This window comes from Uloborus diversus, chromosome 4 (assembly GCF_026930045.1).
Source record: "Uloborus diversus isolate 005 chromosome 4, Udiv.v.3.1, whole genome shotgun sequence".
In the NCBI taxonomy this organism is placed as follows: Eukaryota; Metazoa; Arthropoda; class Arachnida; order Araneae; family Uloboridae; genus Uloborus; species Uloborus diversus.
The window spans coordinates 159,922,088-159,940,180 of NC_072734.1; the positions used below are offsets into that span (position 1 = coordinate 159,922,088).

Here is an 18,093-nt window from a genome sequence, read left to right on the forward strand (position 1 = left end):
AAATTTTTAAGATTCTTTTACTTTGAAAACGTCGTGTCACATACTGTTTATTTGTTAAAATTATACACACCAGAAAATATGGCATTTTCAAGGTTCAAAAATCTGACCTTAATTTGGGGTGGGGACCTCCGAGGGATTACAAAACACCCTAAACCTCCGGTGATGTCCGGCCCCCTCAATAATTTTTACAAGTCGGCGCCCCTGCTGAATCAGCACAATTTGGGTCGTCATGTTGCTAACTTTACTGTTGCTAACAACACTATAATATTTATTTTTTAATTCTTTAAGTTTTATTTCTTTATTTTCTTTTTTTTTGTGGTTTTTCTAAAGGTGCAACAATAAACCTTGCTGGGCAGGCTAATGGTCTGCAGAAATGGTGTGACAAAACATGAAGGTACAAACTATGAACTAGAAGCTTAATTTTGGAGAGGAGTTCAATTTTTTACTCCATTCTTGATTAACACCATATACAAAAATAAATTTTCACACTTTATGAAAATTATTCAGCAATAAAATTTGTTCGGTACAACTGCAACCTGTGATGTTGTTAAAGGATTAGCTGGAATAAAGGATCTCTTCGATGGTTATAAATTAAAATAAAAATATTATTAGTATTAAAATTATTGAGACCGGTCCAACGTGCCATATCTCCCGCCAATAGAAATCATCGTACAAATGTACCATTTTCACACCTTTGCTACAATTCTAGCAAATACTTATTTATTTGGATTCATTTCGACAAAAATGTATGAAAAATATTTATAAACTATGCATTGCTTTTTTAGCAGACAAGATTTATAGCAACAAGATTTTTAGCCAGAAAAAGCAGATGAATAAAGAAAACTTATATACTCATTTGAAAAAAACAAAAAACGTTAATTTTCAAGCAACATCATTGATACAAAGTTAATTTCTTTTGTCATCCAACTTACGCTTTAAAAGATCAATTTAAAATAACAGAAGATTCATTTTATCTTGTACGCTCACAGCCTCTCGCAAATTTGCTTGCATTTTGTCCATTTTGTGAATTTGTTTGCACGTGTAAATTATTACCGCGGTTATGGATAATGAATTATCAGTGAACAATTATCAACGAACAATTTTTCTGTAGAAATCAATTTTTCATCGAATTTATAAAAATAAAATTAAAGTTTTTTTCAATAAAGTTAAATCTAGAAAATGGTTTAAAAATTGGAATTGAAGTTAAAGTTGTTCAAGACTGGCAACACTTTTTTCCTTAAATTTTAAAAGGAAGTGGGAAATCTGAAGAATTTCGAAACTTTATTTGAATTTCTGTATATTAAAATTAAAGTTTAAGAAGTAATATGATAGATCATGGCTTTTAGCTTAACTTCCTTTTTTCTACTGTATGGACATAAACTTTTAATATAAAAAGATAATGTTGAATAGACAGAAATTAACAGCGATTGAAGCAATAGGAATCCCTTTAAAAGAAGTTGATTCCAAAGTTACTGAAAATGTGAGCCTCGAATTTTTGAGTTGCAAAGCTAGAATAACTTGCTTAGTTGTTTTATTTGTTCTTAAGCAGAGCTACATACGTTGTGCGATGCATATTTAGGTTTAGTTAGTTTTAATATAGTTGCCTTAAAAAAGGTACATTAACAGGAAAACTCACCAGCAGTCCCGATTTTAGCGGGATATTCAAATTTTTGTCTAATGGCTAAATGCCCCGCTAAAATACTCAGCTTTTCTCTTCAAGTTCCACCAAATGGGGGAAATTATAATAAATTAGAGAGTTTTCGACACTTTTGTGGGCATTCATTCTTAACTTTAAAATAGTTCTTTAAACCAAGATAAGCTCTTTGTATTGATTAAGGAATTTTTAGATTTTCCAAAAGCAATGTTAATTTGCTAATGAAAATGGCTTCCAACTGTAAAATATGACTAACATCTTCATTGGTTTAAATAAATATGCTGTAAGCTTTTATTATGGATGACGGCTTGAAAATTATATATGTCAAAATTCCGATGGGGCATGAATCTTGGCTCTTATTTTGAAAATTAAGAACAAGCTCTATGATTTCATAAAAAAAAACATAAAGGGCGCCAGACAGCTATTTGATATATTGCATGTAGTTCTGCCTTAGCCCTGGCTTAGGGGCTTTAACTTACTGCTAAATAATTGGCCTTCAATTTTAGTGCTGAACCGCACCATGCTGCGGACTCTTGCTGTGAGATAAATTTACTTTATCTACCAGTTTGTTGGCACTCTGAGCTTCAATGAAATGACATCTGCCTCCAGTTCGGTTATTCACTAATCCAGACTGATGAGTTCTAATAAGAATGAAACTGCAGTCTCTGGATGTGATAACCGAGCTGTCTGGTTCACTGATGTAGTCTTTGTAATGTCTTTGATTTTTTGGTATACTTAGTTTTTCCTGGTGTTGTTGGTTTGATGGTAAAAATAGTTTAACTTCAACAGCAGGTATTAATAATATATAAACAATATTCATTTGTTGAGAAGTAGCCTTTAAAATTTAAATCTAAAAAAAAATTTTAAGTTTTACATTTAAAGCTGTTTCTGACCAAGCCATTCTATCTACTAGCAGTGGACTTCAAACAATATGCCCGTTTGTTTCTCTTAACTGTTCAAAAATAGTATTCACATAACATAGTATTCACATTCAAATGTGAAGCATGGAATAAGCCCTTCCAGAAGATTCAGGAAGAAATACTTGATCAGACTTTTCTTTCAAAACTCATTAGCAGAAGGGTCGTTTCACAGTATTTTTGACATTTATGTAAAGTCCATAACATGATGTTTTTTGCCATAACTTTTTAATTTACTGTTTGATTTGCAAATTATTTTAATTTGAGTTGCTGTGTTGGTAGGAAAAGCTCAAATTAAAATAATTTGCAAATCAAACAGTAAATTAAAAAGTTATAGCTAAAAGAGGTCATGTTACGTACTCTACATAAATGTCTAAATTACCATGAAATGACCTAGAAACACAGTCAAACAAATATTTCTCATGTCTCATAAGACTACTTTCAATTTTTTAAAACATTTATTCAATTATACATTAATTCATTTCTCTAATTTTATTTATCCATTTTTAAATTAAAATGCTTGTCAATATATTATATTCTAATAGTATAATACTTTATAGTATTAGAAATATTAGTGGATCATTTCACGGTAATTTAGACATTTATGTAGAGTCTGTAACGTGACCTTTTTTCGCCATAACTTTTTAATTTACTGTTTAATTAGTATATTATTTTATTTGGAACTTTTCCCACCAGTACACCAACTCAAATTAAAATAATTTGCAAATCAAGCAGTAGATTATTAAAATGAAAGATGTTACGAGGCTAAAGTTTCGCACTGAAAACAGGACAAGAGGTCATTGTTTTAAGCTATTTAAATCTGAGGCTAACATGGATATTAGGAAAAATTATTATTTTAGCAGGGTAGCCGAACCTTGGAATAGCTTATTGGAAGAGGTAGTAATGAACAAGGGAGTAAATAGTTTTAAGAGGGCCATTGATTTTTATTGGGGATTGTAAATTGACTAGGAACCAGCCTAGCTGGGCCCAGAGCCTGTTGCTGGTCGTCACTTTTGTATTTATATTTGAGTAGGAAGAATATACACAATTATTTATTATTTTCAAATTTTAAAACTAAAAACTTTCAGTTTACTGTAAGAGTGGAAGAAATGGACAAAATGACATTTTGTCCAGGATGTTTTTTTCCTGGATGGTAGACAAAATAAGACAACCCTGGCCATATAACCCTTGTTCTAAAACCCTGCTTTACACGACAGATCGTCAGCAACACCTATCAAATTAAGGTGCCTATTAAGAGAGCAGTGTCCCGTTAGTAGTACAATGAACATTTCAACTTCTTTCCTACTTAAACAAAGCAGCTCCCTGGATCTGAGCCAGGGAGGCTGCTGATTGAGGACTTTGGTCTGTCTCTGAGAGTCATACCAATGCCACCTTTCATAGGATTCACCCATAAGTAGATTATAGGGCAAACCAAGGTCAGACTCAGGTCCTACATCATAGCTATACAATTATAACTACTGCAGTGCAAAAAATCCACCCCGATTCTTAGATAATTTTTGCATGCTTTAAATTAACAATAAACTCATTGTGATGGATAAATTTTTTTTTACTTTCTTCTATATCTAATATATAGAAGAAAGTATTGGATTCGTGCAAATTTTCGAATTTTGACGGATTCGAACGTTTTGAGGTGTGCTGAGTCCATTTCGACTATTTTTGGAAAATGTCTGTCTGTGTGTGTATGTGTGTGTGTATGTGTGTCACGTCTGTGTGTGACCAGTTTTTTGTGGCCGCTCTACAGCAAAAACTACCACATGAAATCGAACAAAATTTGGTACACATATGTGCCCCTATGTGAACTTGTGCACATTGGTTTTTGGCGCGAATTCCTCCAAAGGGGGTGGAGCAATGGGACGTTTTTTAAGTTACGCGTGCTTGCTATTCCTCAGGAAGTAACTGACGGAATCAAACAAAATTTGGTCCGTATGTTGCCTCTAACAAGTACAGGTGCTGATTCAATTTTGGTGTCAATAACTCAAACGGGGGTTGAGCTATAGAACGTTTTTCGTCGTCAATTGTGATTGCTGTATCTCAAGAAATAATGAACGGAATGAAAGAAAAATTTATTGGCAAGTAGTCCTTAGTGGGTATAAGAGCTGATTTTATTTTGGTGTCAACAGCTAAAAGCGCAATCGCCCGTTCTTTTTTTCCATTGTGAGTGCCCTATCTCAAGAAGTAATGCTACGTTCTGGTTGAAATTTGGAATATATGTGAATCTATATGTAAACAGGCTTTGGTTCAATTTTGACGCCAATCGCTCCAAGAGGTGTTGATTTTTTTTTTTTTTTTTTGCGAATAAAAATAGTTTTATTATTGCAACAATAAGAAAGATAAATCGTAATAGATTGTCGTCTGCGTATTTCTCGTGATTTTGATTGTATGGAAATAATCAGAAATATTATCTCAATGATTTAAAATTTTTAACTGTTGCCATCTTATGTTTGTTAACAAATAAAATATTTGTAATTAATTCAAGCAATTATTTTAAAATAACTTTCAATTTTTGCTCTTTGCTTTGCTTTTGCAATAATTCAGACATTGGGATGGTCGTCAAGTTTTTGCATGTGTAATTTTGTTTTTGTTGGGAATATTGCTTCCTCATCAAGCATGGGAAGGGATCAGAAAAAAAAATATATATATATATATATATATATATATATATATATATATATATATATATATATATATATATATAGAAGAAAGTTTCGTGATGGCCACAACATACTAGTTTCCCTTCCAGAATGATTGTCACTGATGAAACAGCAAGTTGGCAAATTGAGTTTTGTCACAAATTTTTGTTTTGTCACTTTTTCAAATTTAATGATCATTTTTATCAGTTCCTTTCTTAAACATGTCCAATTTATTATTTATCACTTAATTGCGCTAGTGGATTTGCAGCAGTTTAAATAATTTTGGAAAGCCGAAATAAATCATACTTAAGAGAGAATTCAGGAGACTACCTAAAAAAGCAGAAAGCTCTTGCTTAAAACTGGATTTGGCAGTATGTAATATGTATCAGTGTTAATGACATTGTTTCTTAGAAAGAGTTGCTATTTGTAATGGAATAAATGACTTCAAAAGGATATTTAAGCTATAATGAAAATTTAAAAGAACTGCTGTTGTATATTGATGTGCCTGAAGCTAATACGGCACAGACCTCACTATTGTTCTTTTCCATTCATATTTATAATCAGCATTTTTATTTTCATCTGATAAATTTCCTTGTGTTTTGCTTTTAGAGAAAACTTTAAAAATTGAAATGTAGAAATATAATGCAAATTTTATTATTTCAAAAAAACTACAAAATTATATTTCTAACAGAAATCTTTTTTTTTCCTACAGACATTCTGTGTGATAACAAGAAGATTTGGGGAAATTTATATTCACCGTTACAATAGCTGGCGTACCTTGTATCTCTTTCAGCCATACAACCCTGTTCGAAGAGCTGCAATTGCTTTTACAACTCACGAGTATCCTTTCTATTTTCAGCCTGTTTGAGTGTTCAGCCCATAATAAAAGTGCAGTGAAACTTCAATGCAGTAATAATTATACAATGCTTCCACCAGATCAAAAATGGGACATGATGCTGAGGAGCTATCTTATTCTAGAATAAATGCCTTATTAAAGAACTAGTTGCATTATACACCATTGCACGGTCTACCTCAAAAATAAAAGTTGTGTCAAGTGACACATGTTCAGCAATCAGGCAAAAAAAAAAGTAAAATTTCCCATCAATGTGTAGAAAAGAGCAATTTATGACTCAAAATATAAATTTGAGCCTCGTTATTTTTTTTTTTTTAAATCCCAAAACTTGATTCATTTTTATATATTAACCAACATCCGACCCAATCTTTCCACATTGACAGAAGCTTGTATTAATGAATTAAGTGCTTAAAATTTCAGAAAGATATTTAAAAAATACCAAAAGTAATTCTAAAACTAACGTACATCAACCTAAATTGGCGCTTAAAATAATAACAATTTTTATTTACATTTTTCCTAACCATTCTCAAAATATTTTCACTCTTGAACACATCACCAAACTTGCTACCATGAGTACTAGTGATGTTCCGGATGTCCGTATCCGTTTCCGCGGATATCCGAGGGAAAATAAAGATCCGTATCCGTATCTTTTTTGACCGATCTTTTCTATTCTAAAAATTCTTAAATATTTGAATAAAAGACTTAAATTCTGATTAAATTAGGTTTTATTCCCTATATAAATTATAAGGTATCATTTCAGAAGCCAATTAATCCCCCCTCTCCCCCCCCCCCCCCCCCCCCATCGTGAAAAGGAAGGGGTAATAAGTTTTAAAAGTGTATCTGTGTGTCAATTTGTGGCATCGTAGCTCTTAAACAGGTGAACCGATTTGGATAGTTCTTTTTTCGTTCAAAAACTGACTTTATCAAAAGGCCTCGATTTTGTAGAACTTTAACTACCGGAGGTATTAATTAAAAACCGACTTAACGTTTTTAAAAATTAGGGTAGTAAATCTTACTTGTACGTTAAAAACATTGGCCCTAATTGAAAGAACGAAGTTTTCTGCGTTTGATATTAGTTTGGAACTTCCAAGTTATACAGTAGGACCTTCTATAATCTTGTTAAGTAAATTTTAAATTCAATTCTAAGCCTTTATATGCGCGATTAGTAGCGATTTCATAGTCAGAAGATAAGGAGAAAATCTCAATGATTTAAAATTTCTATCTGCTGTCAGTTCATATTTGTTAACAATGTGTGTTCTGACCCGCGAAATTCATCTTCATATGAGTTTCTTTTTTATAATGTTTAATTTAATATTAGTTTTCGTTATTGATTTAGAGTTTCTGTTATTCTTAATTTTGGTTTTTCTCGGCATCCTTCAAAAAAGTGAGACTAAATACTCTATTTACTGTTTGTAAATGTGTTCCTGGCTCTGTTATATTGTCAGTCGGAGTAAGTTGGGTGGAATGGGTCAGCACTGCAGTTATGCTGAAATAAAATGCGAAAAATTATTTCTAGCCTATCCAGTAGCAGCTTTACCACTCTTGCTCCTGTATCTTACATCTACCGAGCGAGCTAGAAATAATTTTTCACATTCTATTTAAGCATTAATGCAGTGCTGATCCATTCCTTCCAGCTCTCCCTCAATTTTTACGGAGATTTCTTTAAAGAGTAAATCATAGTCTTGATTATATTTTTGCCATAGATGACATTTTTTGAAGAAACAGTGCCGTTATTCTGACGGGAATACCTTCCGTAACAAATTTTACACTTGGATAGTTGAATTGGGTAAAAAAATTTTGAGATCCGTATCCGCAAATCTTGACACTAATGATCCGTATCCGCGGATCTACTTTTTTAACAATCCGGCACATTACTAATGAGTACTACATTACATATGTCCAGCTTTGGACGCACAGCATGTGTCTACATGGTATTTATGTTTCCTGTTAACTTTTGCGAGCAGGTCTCATTTAGGGCATCAGGAGGGGTTATTGCCTCCCTGGCTTTGTGAAAGTAACGTATTTATGTATATATGTGTTTTTTTTTTTTTTTGAATATGTATTGAGTGTATACCTTTTGACTCTTCGTGGAAAAGTTTGAACTGACCAATCTGTTTGCAAGCATTGACTGTTGCCACTGTCATGTCTTCAGTTAGACTAAGTAACTTGAAGGGTCGGGGGACTTTTATTGTTATTTTGTGTTTCCAAGAGTGATTTTAAATTATTCAGTAAAACCTCCTATAAGAGACACTCAAAAATAGCAGACACCTCTGATTAGTGGACATTTTTGTGAATGCCAGTTCCTCTATATAGGTGATTCCATGTAATTCACCCTCAATAGCAAACACTCCAAACAATGGACAGTTACTTGAGCAAAGGAGTTTCTTTTGAGGGATTTGACCAAATTTTCTATGAGCTAACAATGTAAAAAGTAATTATATTTATGAGTAATTTTTCCTTTCTCATCTACAAATTGCTTGACAAAACCTTACAAAACTTTTCATTCTCACATTGTAATTTATTGGCACTCAAATCTGTATTGAGATGCTTTCCCACCGCAGTTGATGTGAAAGTTGCCTCATGTAGCTTTCTTAAAACCAAGTTGAATCCGTGAAATGCTAAAGTACAATCAAAAATACATTTAAAAGAATTGGTCTACTGTGGAAGTCGAACTTCACACCTAATTACGGTTCAGAGTTGTAAAAGTGAAGTAGCGCACCCCAAATTGCCAGCCTCGCTGGCACAAGACAACCCCAACAACAAAGGAATTTATATTAAAAAAAAACAGATCAATGTTTAGAGAGCTGATTGATGAAAAAGAAATCTCATTGTGCATGGTCTGCCAAAAATTTAAGTTGGGAAAATTTTTAGAACTTTTAAAGGACAAAGGTGAAATTAGGAAAATTTGGATCTTAGTAGAACGTCGTGAGTTTTAATTTCTCGAAGCAGAATTAATGGAACAATTTACTGTTTTGGAGAATGAGGTGGGTAAGGTTCCTCTGAATTGAATGGAACTGACGTCTGGAAATTTGATAGCTTTTTGAAACACATACAAAAGTTACAAAGAATTTTTTTTAGAATAATAGAGGTTGAGGAGTTTTCAGCAATTTTAATATTTATTTTCAGACACAGATTTTCAATAACAAAAGAAATGGCAGCATTTGTGAAATAAATATGTTATTTAAGTTAATTTCTTACCTAATATATATTATCTTTTTTATGCAAGATAAAATAATTTAAATTTTTAAATGAAAGAAAGGAATTAATATGCTATTAATAAATATTGTAGTGTATGATGACATTATTTTTTATTAAACAAGTTGCCATATGCTGCAAAAGCAAAATTCTCACGTAACTCGAAAAGAGCGGAAACCTCCCAATAAGAAACCAAACTTCTAGTCCCATAATTGTCCATTTTTCGGAGGTACTACCGTATTTTGTGAAGATGCTTAAAAATAGTTATTCCTTGCTTCTTCTAGTTTTCTGTTAGATTTTTGTGTGTGAGGATTTCAGTTTCAAATGTTGAATGTATTAAAAGTATTTTTCCATGTCTTAAGTTTTCCTTAATCCAGTTTAGAATTTATGATATACTTATAATGGCTGTAGTTCTTATAAGCGTTGCAGAATTAGTTGTCCCACAATCTGTTCCATTGCTTTATGTGTAAGCCGACATTGTATATTTCATAGCTACACATTTATTGTTAAGATGAATATTTAGTAATTTATTTTTAAGCTTCTCCATATATTGCAAATGTATGTAATTTTTTGCACCTACTTCTTTTTTCAGGCGGATAACATTTCTTTTTTACATAACTGAAGTCTTGTATCAGTCACTAAGTAGAGGATTTATATTTGGTTCTTATTCATACTTGAGAAATCCATGGATGTGTTTGGACTTTGCTATAACCTTATTGAGGTAAGTATAAAATTCAGAAAGAACTTTGCTTGCCCTTTTTATTCCTGGTGAAAAGTTTTATGATGGTAATTTCACCTAGGCTTTTGAATTGAATTATTTTATGCAGGAAAGCAATGACTTATTAATGTGCATGAAGGCTAAATAATAATACTTAATTCTTCATAATAAGCGTGAGTATGTGAATCAGTTTTTTTTTTTTTCTCTCTCTGTAAATTTCAATTTTACTCATTATTCTAGCTTTTGATTCGTAATAATATTTCAAAATATTTTTGAATCATCCGATTACAGAACTTTATGACTGCCCTAAAATGATACTTCTGCTAGTTATATTGTGTTACAAAATGCTTACTGTTCAAAAAATATGTACCAAATCATAATGTTTGTGCCTAAACAAGTAAATTTTTTACTTCAATTATGTCATTCATATGAAAACAAATGTCATTTGTTGTATTTGTGAATTATGTTAGTGAATTATATATTTAATATTTTGATGCAGATTTTTGAAGTTTTCTAACTATATTTATAGTTTACCAGATTTAGGTCCTAGTTCTAGCAAACAGTTTGGAATTCAGTCGTTGAGAGGAATCAGAGCTATTCATCTTATCAGCAAAATTCCTGGTAAATATTGCTTAAAACTGTATACCTTATGTACTGTACTGTTGTGTAAGTTGAGAAATTTAGAACAAGAAATGAGGTTGAAGCTTGGGGTGTTGATTTGTTTAGTTTAAAATGTGGCTCAGCTGAATTCAGATTAAAGTTTGTCCCCCTCCCCAAGCACATAGAAATTTTGTACATTATATATGAAGCAGTAAGAAGTAAAGGGATGTAAGTGATAAAATTAAAAAAATGGAGATAATCAGCACAAATAGTAGAGAACCTCTCCTCTGGTTTGGAGCGAGAGATTGTACTTGTTGCCCTGGTAGTTTCTGCTGTACAGTATGATTTGAAAAAAAAAAAAAAAGAAATCGATGAAAGCCTACCTAGGATCTAAACTTTCAACTCACTTTACTCAAAACTTTAAAAAGCCCATTTACATTCCTTTGCTTCTCACAACCTTATTTGTTCATGTCAACGCTGTAATTCTCATCAAATAGGGGTGATTATTTTGAGGAGCAGAAGCTTCTCAAGCCTTTTGATTAATCAGACCCAGTACATGCTAATAGTGGTAAACAGGGTTCGAAAATTATACTGCCTGACTTGCTTGGGGCATGTAAAAATTCAGATCGGGCATGAATCTTTTACCCTTACATGCCTGGCCGGTCATGTAATTTTTTGATCAAATATTTTTTCCTAAAACTTTATTATTTTGTATTTTATTGAAAAATTACCATATCCTTACTTGGAGCTCAAAATTCATTTCAAGCCCTACTGCTAAGATGGTTTGCTTATTTCCTTGTTGTGTGGAAGCGATCCTTCCTGTTATATAATTTAAATTTTGTTAAATTTAACGATGGCTTATTATGTACTATTTATTCAAACTATTTTTTTTAAATGACTCATATATAAATAATTTGTCTTACTAATGCTGTAAGACAATGCTTTTATTGTTATACAATAAGGAAAACTGGGCATGGAAAAATTCGAGCATGCATCTTTTAGACAAACATGCCCGGCAGGGCATGTAAAATTTGAAAGATTTTTCTAGCCCTGGTAGTAAAGCTGCATGCACTTGCACTGAATATGTCTTTGGTTCTAATATAGGTATTCAAGTTATGGCCAAAGGTGTCTTATTATCTGTATCTAAGATGTATGGGGTCACCATGATTGTTTTTCTGTTTTTACTGTCTATTTCTTTAGCTGCTAAGCAAGTAAGTTTTACTATTAAATGTGTGTATTTATTTATTTATTTATTTTATCAAAAGAATTTGCCAAAAACAATAAAATTATTTTTAAACCTTATGCCTCTATGCTCCTAGGTGTCAATGAATAAATATGTTTGTTGGTTGTTTTATAAACCGATTTTTATCAGCGATTTTATACATCATTGAGATTGCTATTATCTTTTTTTTTTAATTTATTTATTTTTTCTTTTTTTCATCCAACTCAAACCATTGAAATCCTCTAAGAACACTAGATCTCAATAGCACCTATAATAATTGGCAAAATGAAACACATTTTATTATGCATAATCTACAGTGGTGACAAAAAAAAAAATTACATCACTTGCAAAAATTCACATTTTAAAGAAAATCTTGAGAAATTAGCAAACAATTGTTCTGTAACTTTTGTCACATAAAAGGTATGTTCGAGCTGACATGTTTCAATAAAATTAAAAAAACTCGATGTTTAGGGAACCAACAACAAATTGAGGAAACCAAAAATGGTTTTTGCTCATCCTTCATTGTAAATAGTGGGGAATAAGCTATAAATTTCAGCAATTAGTTTACTTGCTTTGCACAATATTTTTTTTTAGATTTTGATGAAATTATCTTATATTCATGAAGATATAAGCATTTCTTTCAAAAATACCAATTTTGTTCGTATGTTTTCGGTCCTTAACACAGAGTTTTTCATCTTGGATTATCAAACTTTCAGAAAACTTGACAGTGTAGAAAAGAATCCTTGTACTAAAATTTGAAATTGAAATTTTGAAAATTTGGTAAAATATGAGCATTTAAAGTAGTTAATTTCTCATTGCACATGCAAAAGATAGCAATTTTAAACTCCCAAATTTCATAACCACATGGATTTGACACTTTATAAAAATAATCCAGTTGAATAATGTTACTGTCTCGTAACACATTTTCTACTTAATTTTGAGCCAATTGTCTACTCAGTAATATTAAAGTTCACGAAGTTCTTGAAAAAAAAAAAAGCTTATATATTAAAAAACACATTTATTTTAGATTACTTACACTATTTACATCTTTCTTACTCAATTTCTACCAATAAAAATGGCCAAATTCTTATTATGTCACCTTCATCTTAATAATCAAAATCTTATTCCAATTTTATTCTGTTGCCACAAATCAAAAATAAATTTTTGTTGCTTCAAGGTGGAAAGGATGATCATTAGTTGGTTTTAAGGCCTATCTCCATCAAGGTTGCGTTCGATGAGCACGACCGAGAGCGACCGGTTAGTTAATCACGTGACAACGAATGATCACGTGCTCAGATCGACCAATCAACTGCTTAGAATGGGAACCAGTGAGGTAACCGGTTGATCATAGAACGCTGCGGTAAGTAACCGGTTACTTACTGGTTAACCGGTGAGGTTCGTCGAACGCACCCCAAATATCATAAAAACTTAAAAAGATATTGATGATTAAATGAGCAAATTCAATTATGCTCGGTCAGACTACAAATTGTAAGATATTGTTCATAAAATTGCAACGCTTGCCTGCAATTGCTGTGTGATTTGTGATAAAAACAGATTATTTGAAACAACCTGCTTTATGAAATAATTCTGCCAATTTAAAAAATAAATAAATGGAATTCCTATTTCAAAATTGATATTTTCATAGGATTCATTTTTTGTTCTCAAAAGCTTTCACAGATTCATAAATGTTACTAGAAAGTTGATCTTTCTACAGTAAGCTGTAAATCTGATCTCTCATATGATCAGTAATATTGACTAGAAATACAAACTATCTTAATCATTTCTCATTAAGAAACTTGGTAACAGATTTCCTTTAGGATAATAATCTTTAATAATGACAGTCATTTAATGTATGAAGTTTGAGAATGACTTCTTGCACAATTTTTTTGGTTGATGAAAAAGATAATACAGTGGAAAGCCATTATAGTGCTTTTTTCACATGCCTTGGACTTAAGAAATATTATTGCTCCTGTTTTCCATCCAGTCACTGAATTAGAACCATCTGTGATTATGGGGAATATATTGCTCAAGTCAAACTTAAATTTAGACACGGTTTCTGTCAGACTCGAGTACACTTCTGATCCCTGCATTGTATCTTCACATATAATGACACAGGCTAATTCCTCTGTGAATGTGCCATTTATATCAACACCTGGAATAAAAATAGTTGTTTGATTGTACTATGTCATTTGCATCTGTTAATTCATTCATTGTTACAGAATGAAACAAAACTGCTGTATTCAACTTTTGTTCAACATTTTATTTTTTATGTAAACAAGCATGAATGCTTGCCTTTATCTCATAACTAATCAGTTATGTTCCTTTTCTTCAGTTATTTATGGGGCTGTTTCATCAAAAATGTGTCAAAGAATTTCTCAGTAATTCGACAGTGTCATATAATAACCACATCAATAATCCTGAAAATTGGTTGGAAGGCTATCATGAAGAACCAATTATGTGTGGAAATATTTCAGGATCTCAGTAAGTTATCTTTACTTGCTAATCATGTTGGTCTTTTTATATGCCATAGAACAATGTGTGGTTGCCTCAAAGCAGCAGTAAGTTTTCTAATCCCAGGAATAACAGTAAAATATCCAACTGTTGCTTTGAGGTGACAATATAGGTTCATATTATTGAAAAATAAATATTTCCTTTTCCCATCTGATATCTCAGATTATCTGTATAATGTAGCGAGCTGTGAAACAAAAAAGGGGGTTTTCATTGCTTGCTTTAGTTTGAATTCTGTATGCTCTTTTCTGAAAAATTATGTGAAATAATTTGAAGTATTAGTAAAATTGTTTTTTTGGGATTCACACTAATACTTTCTGCCAATTGAAATACAGGGCATCCCCATCTTCTAACAACTCTTCAGATAACCAGTTTTTGTTAAACAATGCCCCTATACCAAAATAAGCTTTCTTGTTTGTCTGATACCGCATGTCCTTTGACATACTTGCCAAATCTGTCTTTCACAGGAGTTTCTCCCTCTTTTAAGACTGTCTCCCAATTTCACATTTAAGTGTGATTCTCTCTCTTCCCCCTCTCTTTTTTTAAATGAACTAAAGTTGGTAGAAAACCCAAGATCGCATCAGACTAAAAGTGATAAAATCACCCCAATGCAGTTTTTTCTGTTCATTATTTTTAAATTTGCCCAGACGTTGCAACAATCATGCCAATAACTATTAATAAAGCCAGGTTAAAATGTAATTCATAAACTGTTTTATACACTAGAAAATCGTCAAGGTATGGCAGGTGAAAATTGCTTCAACATATAGACGAAGAAATTGCCTGTTTGGTGATATTTTGATGGTTGAAATTTTAACCCTAACACCAGTGGATGAAACCTAAACTCCAGTAGATAGCGTCCATTGTTGAACATTTTTACGTTTCTTCATTCTTCTAAAATGACAGTCTTGCCAGTGAAACAGTTGAGTTACTGGATCCAGTTCAGCCTTGTCACAATGAAGCATTTCCCTGCACGTCAATTATCAAATTATCATGCCGTGGCTCAAGTTTCATTGTTGATGACATCAGCGCTACTCAATCATTGGCTATTATATATATATGAAGATTCTTTTATTTTCAGGTTTCAATCTTTTTACAAAAAGGTGGATCTTTTTGTATCTGTTTTGTAAATTGAATATTTTTCATTTTGAGTTATTACTAAACATTCTTTAAAAACTAGTTAATAAATTTCATATTTATTTTCTTTAAAAGATTGATTTTGAAATGTTTAAAAGAAATCGTATCAAATATTTGACTGAAAGCATGTTTCTTATAGTGTTTTTCATAGTACAGTCGGACCTCCATATATCGAAGTACCAAATTCCCGGAAAAAATTCGATATATAGAAATTTCGATATATAGAAACAATCTTATTTTATCCAAAAAATCTCCTAAAACATTAAAATTAAAGCTAATTTTCGTGTATGAAACCTTATTTCTAATTTATACAAGCATCGAATTAGATGAAAGTTAATAATTAAAAAAATAACAGAAATTACATTTTTGCTCCTTCATACATTTTCATTCTTCGGCAATTCAACTCGATAGGCAACGTTAGGGGATTTTCGTTTTGACAAATCGAGAGAAAACTATAAAATTAATCTACTTAACTTGAATGATTTTTACTGCAGCTAAAACGACTAGGAACGATAATCAACAGACAAAAGGGATGACTTGAAACTGATTTTACAATGTTACTGGTTACAACTAAGATATTTGAAATAAACTTGAGGGAATTTAAGAACTAGAACCAAACAACGACCAATCTACACACCCCTCAACCCCAGATTCCTTATGAGTTTCGTGGCAACCTTTAGTGAGCATAATTTTCTCTCCTAACCTTTATTTTTCATGAGACAAACAGTCTAAAGAGGGGAAAAAAATCTACGAATGTCTCGAAAAAAAATCGATATATAGAGATTTTTTCGATATATAGAAGCAATTTTTCTATGTAATGAAAATAGTAATTTGCTGGGTTTCGATGTATAGAAAATTTCGATGTGTGGAAGTTCGATATATGGAGGTTCGACTGTATTTGTAAAATCTATTTTTCCTTCTCTTGTTTTCCGATGCAAAAATCTTCTATTTTTCTCCTGTTTTTTTTTTTTTTTTTTTTTTTTAAATAAAATCTTCTGTTTATGTTTCCTTCAAAAATTGCAGTGCAGGTAGGCTATGAGACTCTCTATGAGAGAAGCCATCAAGGAAAAAAAAAACCACACTCACACAATTATGTTAAATAAGCTACTGATCCTTCACAAAAAAAAGCTTTCATTTTTTGTTTCTAGTAATTGTATAATGCTTTCAACATAATTTGATAAAGTAATAAAAAAAATATTTCTTCTCTTTCATAGGAGATGTAGTAATGGTTACGTTTGTTTGCCTGATATCGGAGGCACTCCTGATGCAAATTACACTAATTTTGACAACTTTTCCAATTCTATTTTGAATACCTTTCGTTTACTTACACAAGATGAATGGGAAGATGTTTATGATAAAGTAAATATGTTGTTCACAATCAGTTGTCTGTTCAGTATCAAATGGCTTCTAACATTTCCTCCCCTTCCCTCCCCGACCAAAAATTCATATTTCTATATTTTATCCATTATACGTAGTTATTTTGTTAGAATTTATTCACTGCTCATTAATGACCTATTTATTTCCCGTCTTTGATTAGTTTGTATATACATTTAACGTGTAAGCTTCATGGTATTTTTCAACATTTTAAAGGCTCTTTTAAAAGTCCTTTAAAAATCTATTTTGTTGTTTCTTCAAAATAATAAGCAGAAAGATGTTTCTAGATAATGTTCCACCTAGAGCTAGGGAATGAACCAGCTGTCTGTCTTGTGTTATGTTGCCACACTCTATATTACATAGTTGTGTTCAGGGGCACACAGATGAGAGGTTGCAGGAGGTCAATACAACCTCCCAAGAATGTCCTCATTCATGGGCGCCCATATGCAAAATTTTAAGAAGGGGGGAGGGCTCAGATATTTTCACCATGGTTTAGCAGGATATTTTCCCCATAGACACCGACTTCATTACAGATTAAGAGTATTGATGTGGATCAGGTAAATACCCAGTGGGTAGGTAAATATTTTTTGGGTATTTACCCGGGTATTTACCCAAGGCCTGGGTAAATACCCAAAAACTGGGTATTTGACAAAAAAAATGCAAAAAGTGAAAAGGTTTTTTAAAAAAAATCTAAGTATGAAATAATTGGTAAAACTGAATAATGCATATGTATTACACAGTTTATAATATTTTTTATTGAAGACTTGATGAAATTATGAAAGAAACATATCATGAACCAAAGAATCTTTCTTTTCAATGTCATAATTGGAGAAGTATAAGCAATTCAAGGATGAACTTTAGGATTTCAAAATCACAATCTAGGTTAGTCATATCCAAAATGAAGAAAAAAAGGAAGCATGAGGGATGTTTGGAAGAATAAACTAAGAAGTTATTAATACTATGATGTTATTTATTTATTTTATTGTGTTTTAGTGATAACGTGGCAAATATAGAAACAGTTTTCACATTAATAACCAAAAAAAAATCAAAATATTGCTTTTTGTTGCCTTGCTCATTTGCATTTGCTCCTTGGTACATCATGATGAAAATTTATTTAAACTATTTTTAATACACACAATTAGTGATGTAGGGTGGGAAGGTCAATATTTTTTTGGATATTTATCCGAAGGCAGGGTAAGTCCCCTAATAACTGCGCATTTTGCCAAATAAATTTAGGTGGTATCAAAAGGTGATGATTTTCTTTTTA

The 18,093-nt window shown here is 31.7% G+C and overlaps 1 protein-coding gene across 1 annotated transcript in view; it reads left to right on the forward strand.

Moving 5' to 3' along the window:
* Positions 1-1,399: 1,399 nt before the first annotated feature.
* The window catches only part of LOC129220953 (sodium channel protein 60E-like), a 67,614-nt gene continuing 50,920 nt past the window's right edge, over positions 1,400-18,093 (forward strand). The window contains exons 1-8 of the mRNA XM_054855388.1: positions 1,400-1,480; positions 5,935-6,062; positions 9,653-9,736; positions 9,863-9,991; positions 10,488-10,609; positions 11,693-11,799; positions 14,143-14,291; positions 16,667-16,811. Coding sequence (XP_054711363.1) covers positions 1,400-1,480; positions 5,935-6,062; positions 9,653-9,736; positions 9,863-9,991; positions 10,488-10,609; positions 11,693-11,799; positions 14,143-14,291; positions 16,667-16,811 — 945 coding nt within the window. The remainder of the gene's footprint in view (positions 1,481-5,934; positions 6,063-9,652; positions 9,737-9,862; positions 9,992-10,487; positions 10,610-11,692; positions 11,800-14,142; positions 14,292-16,666; positions 16,812-18,093) is intronic.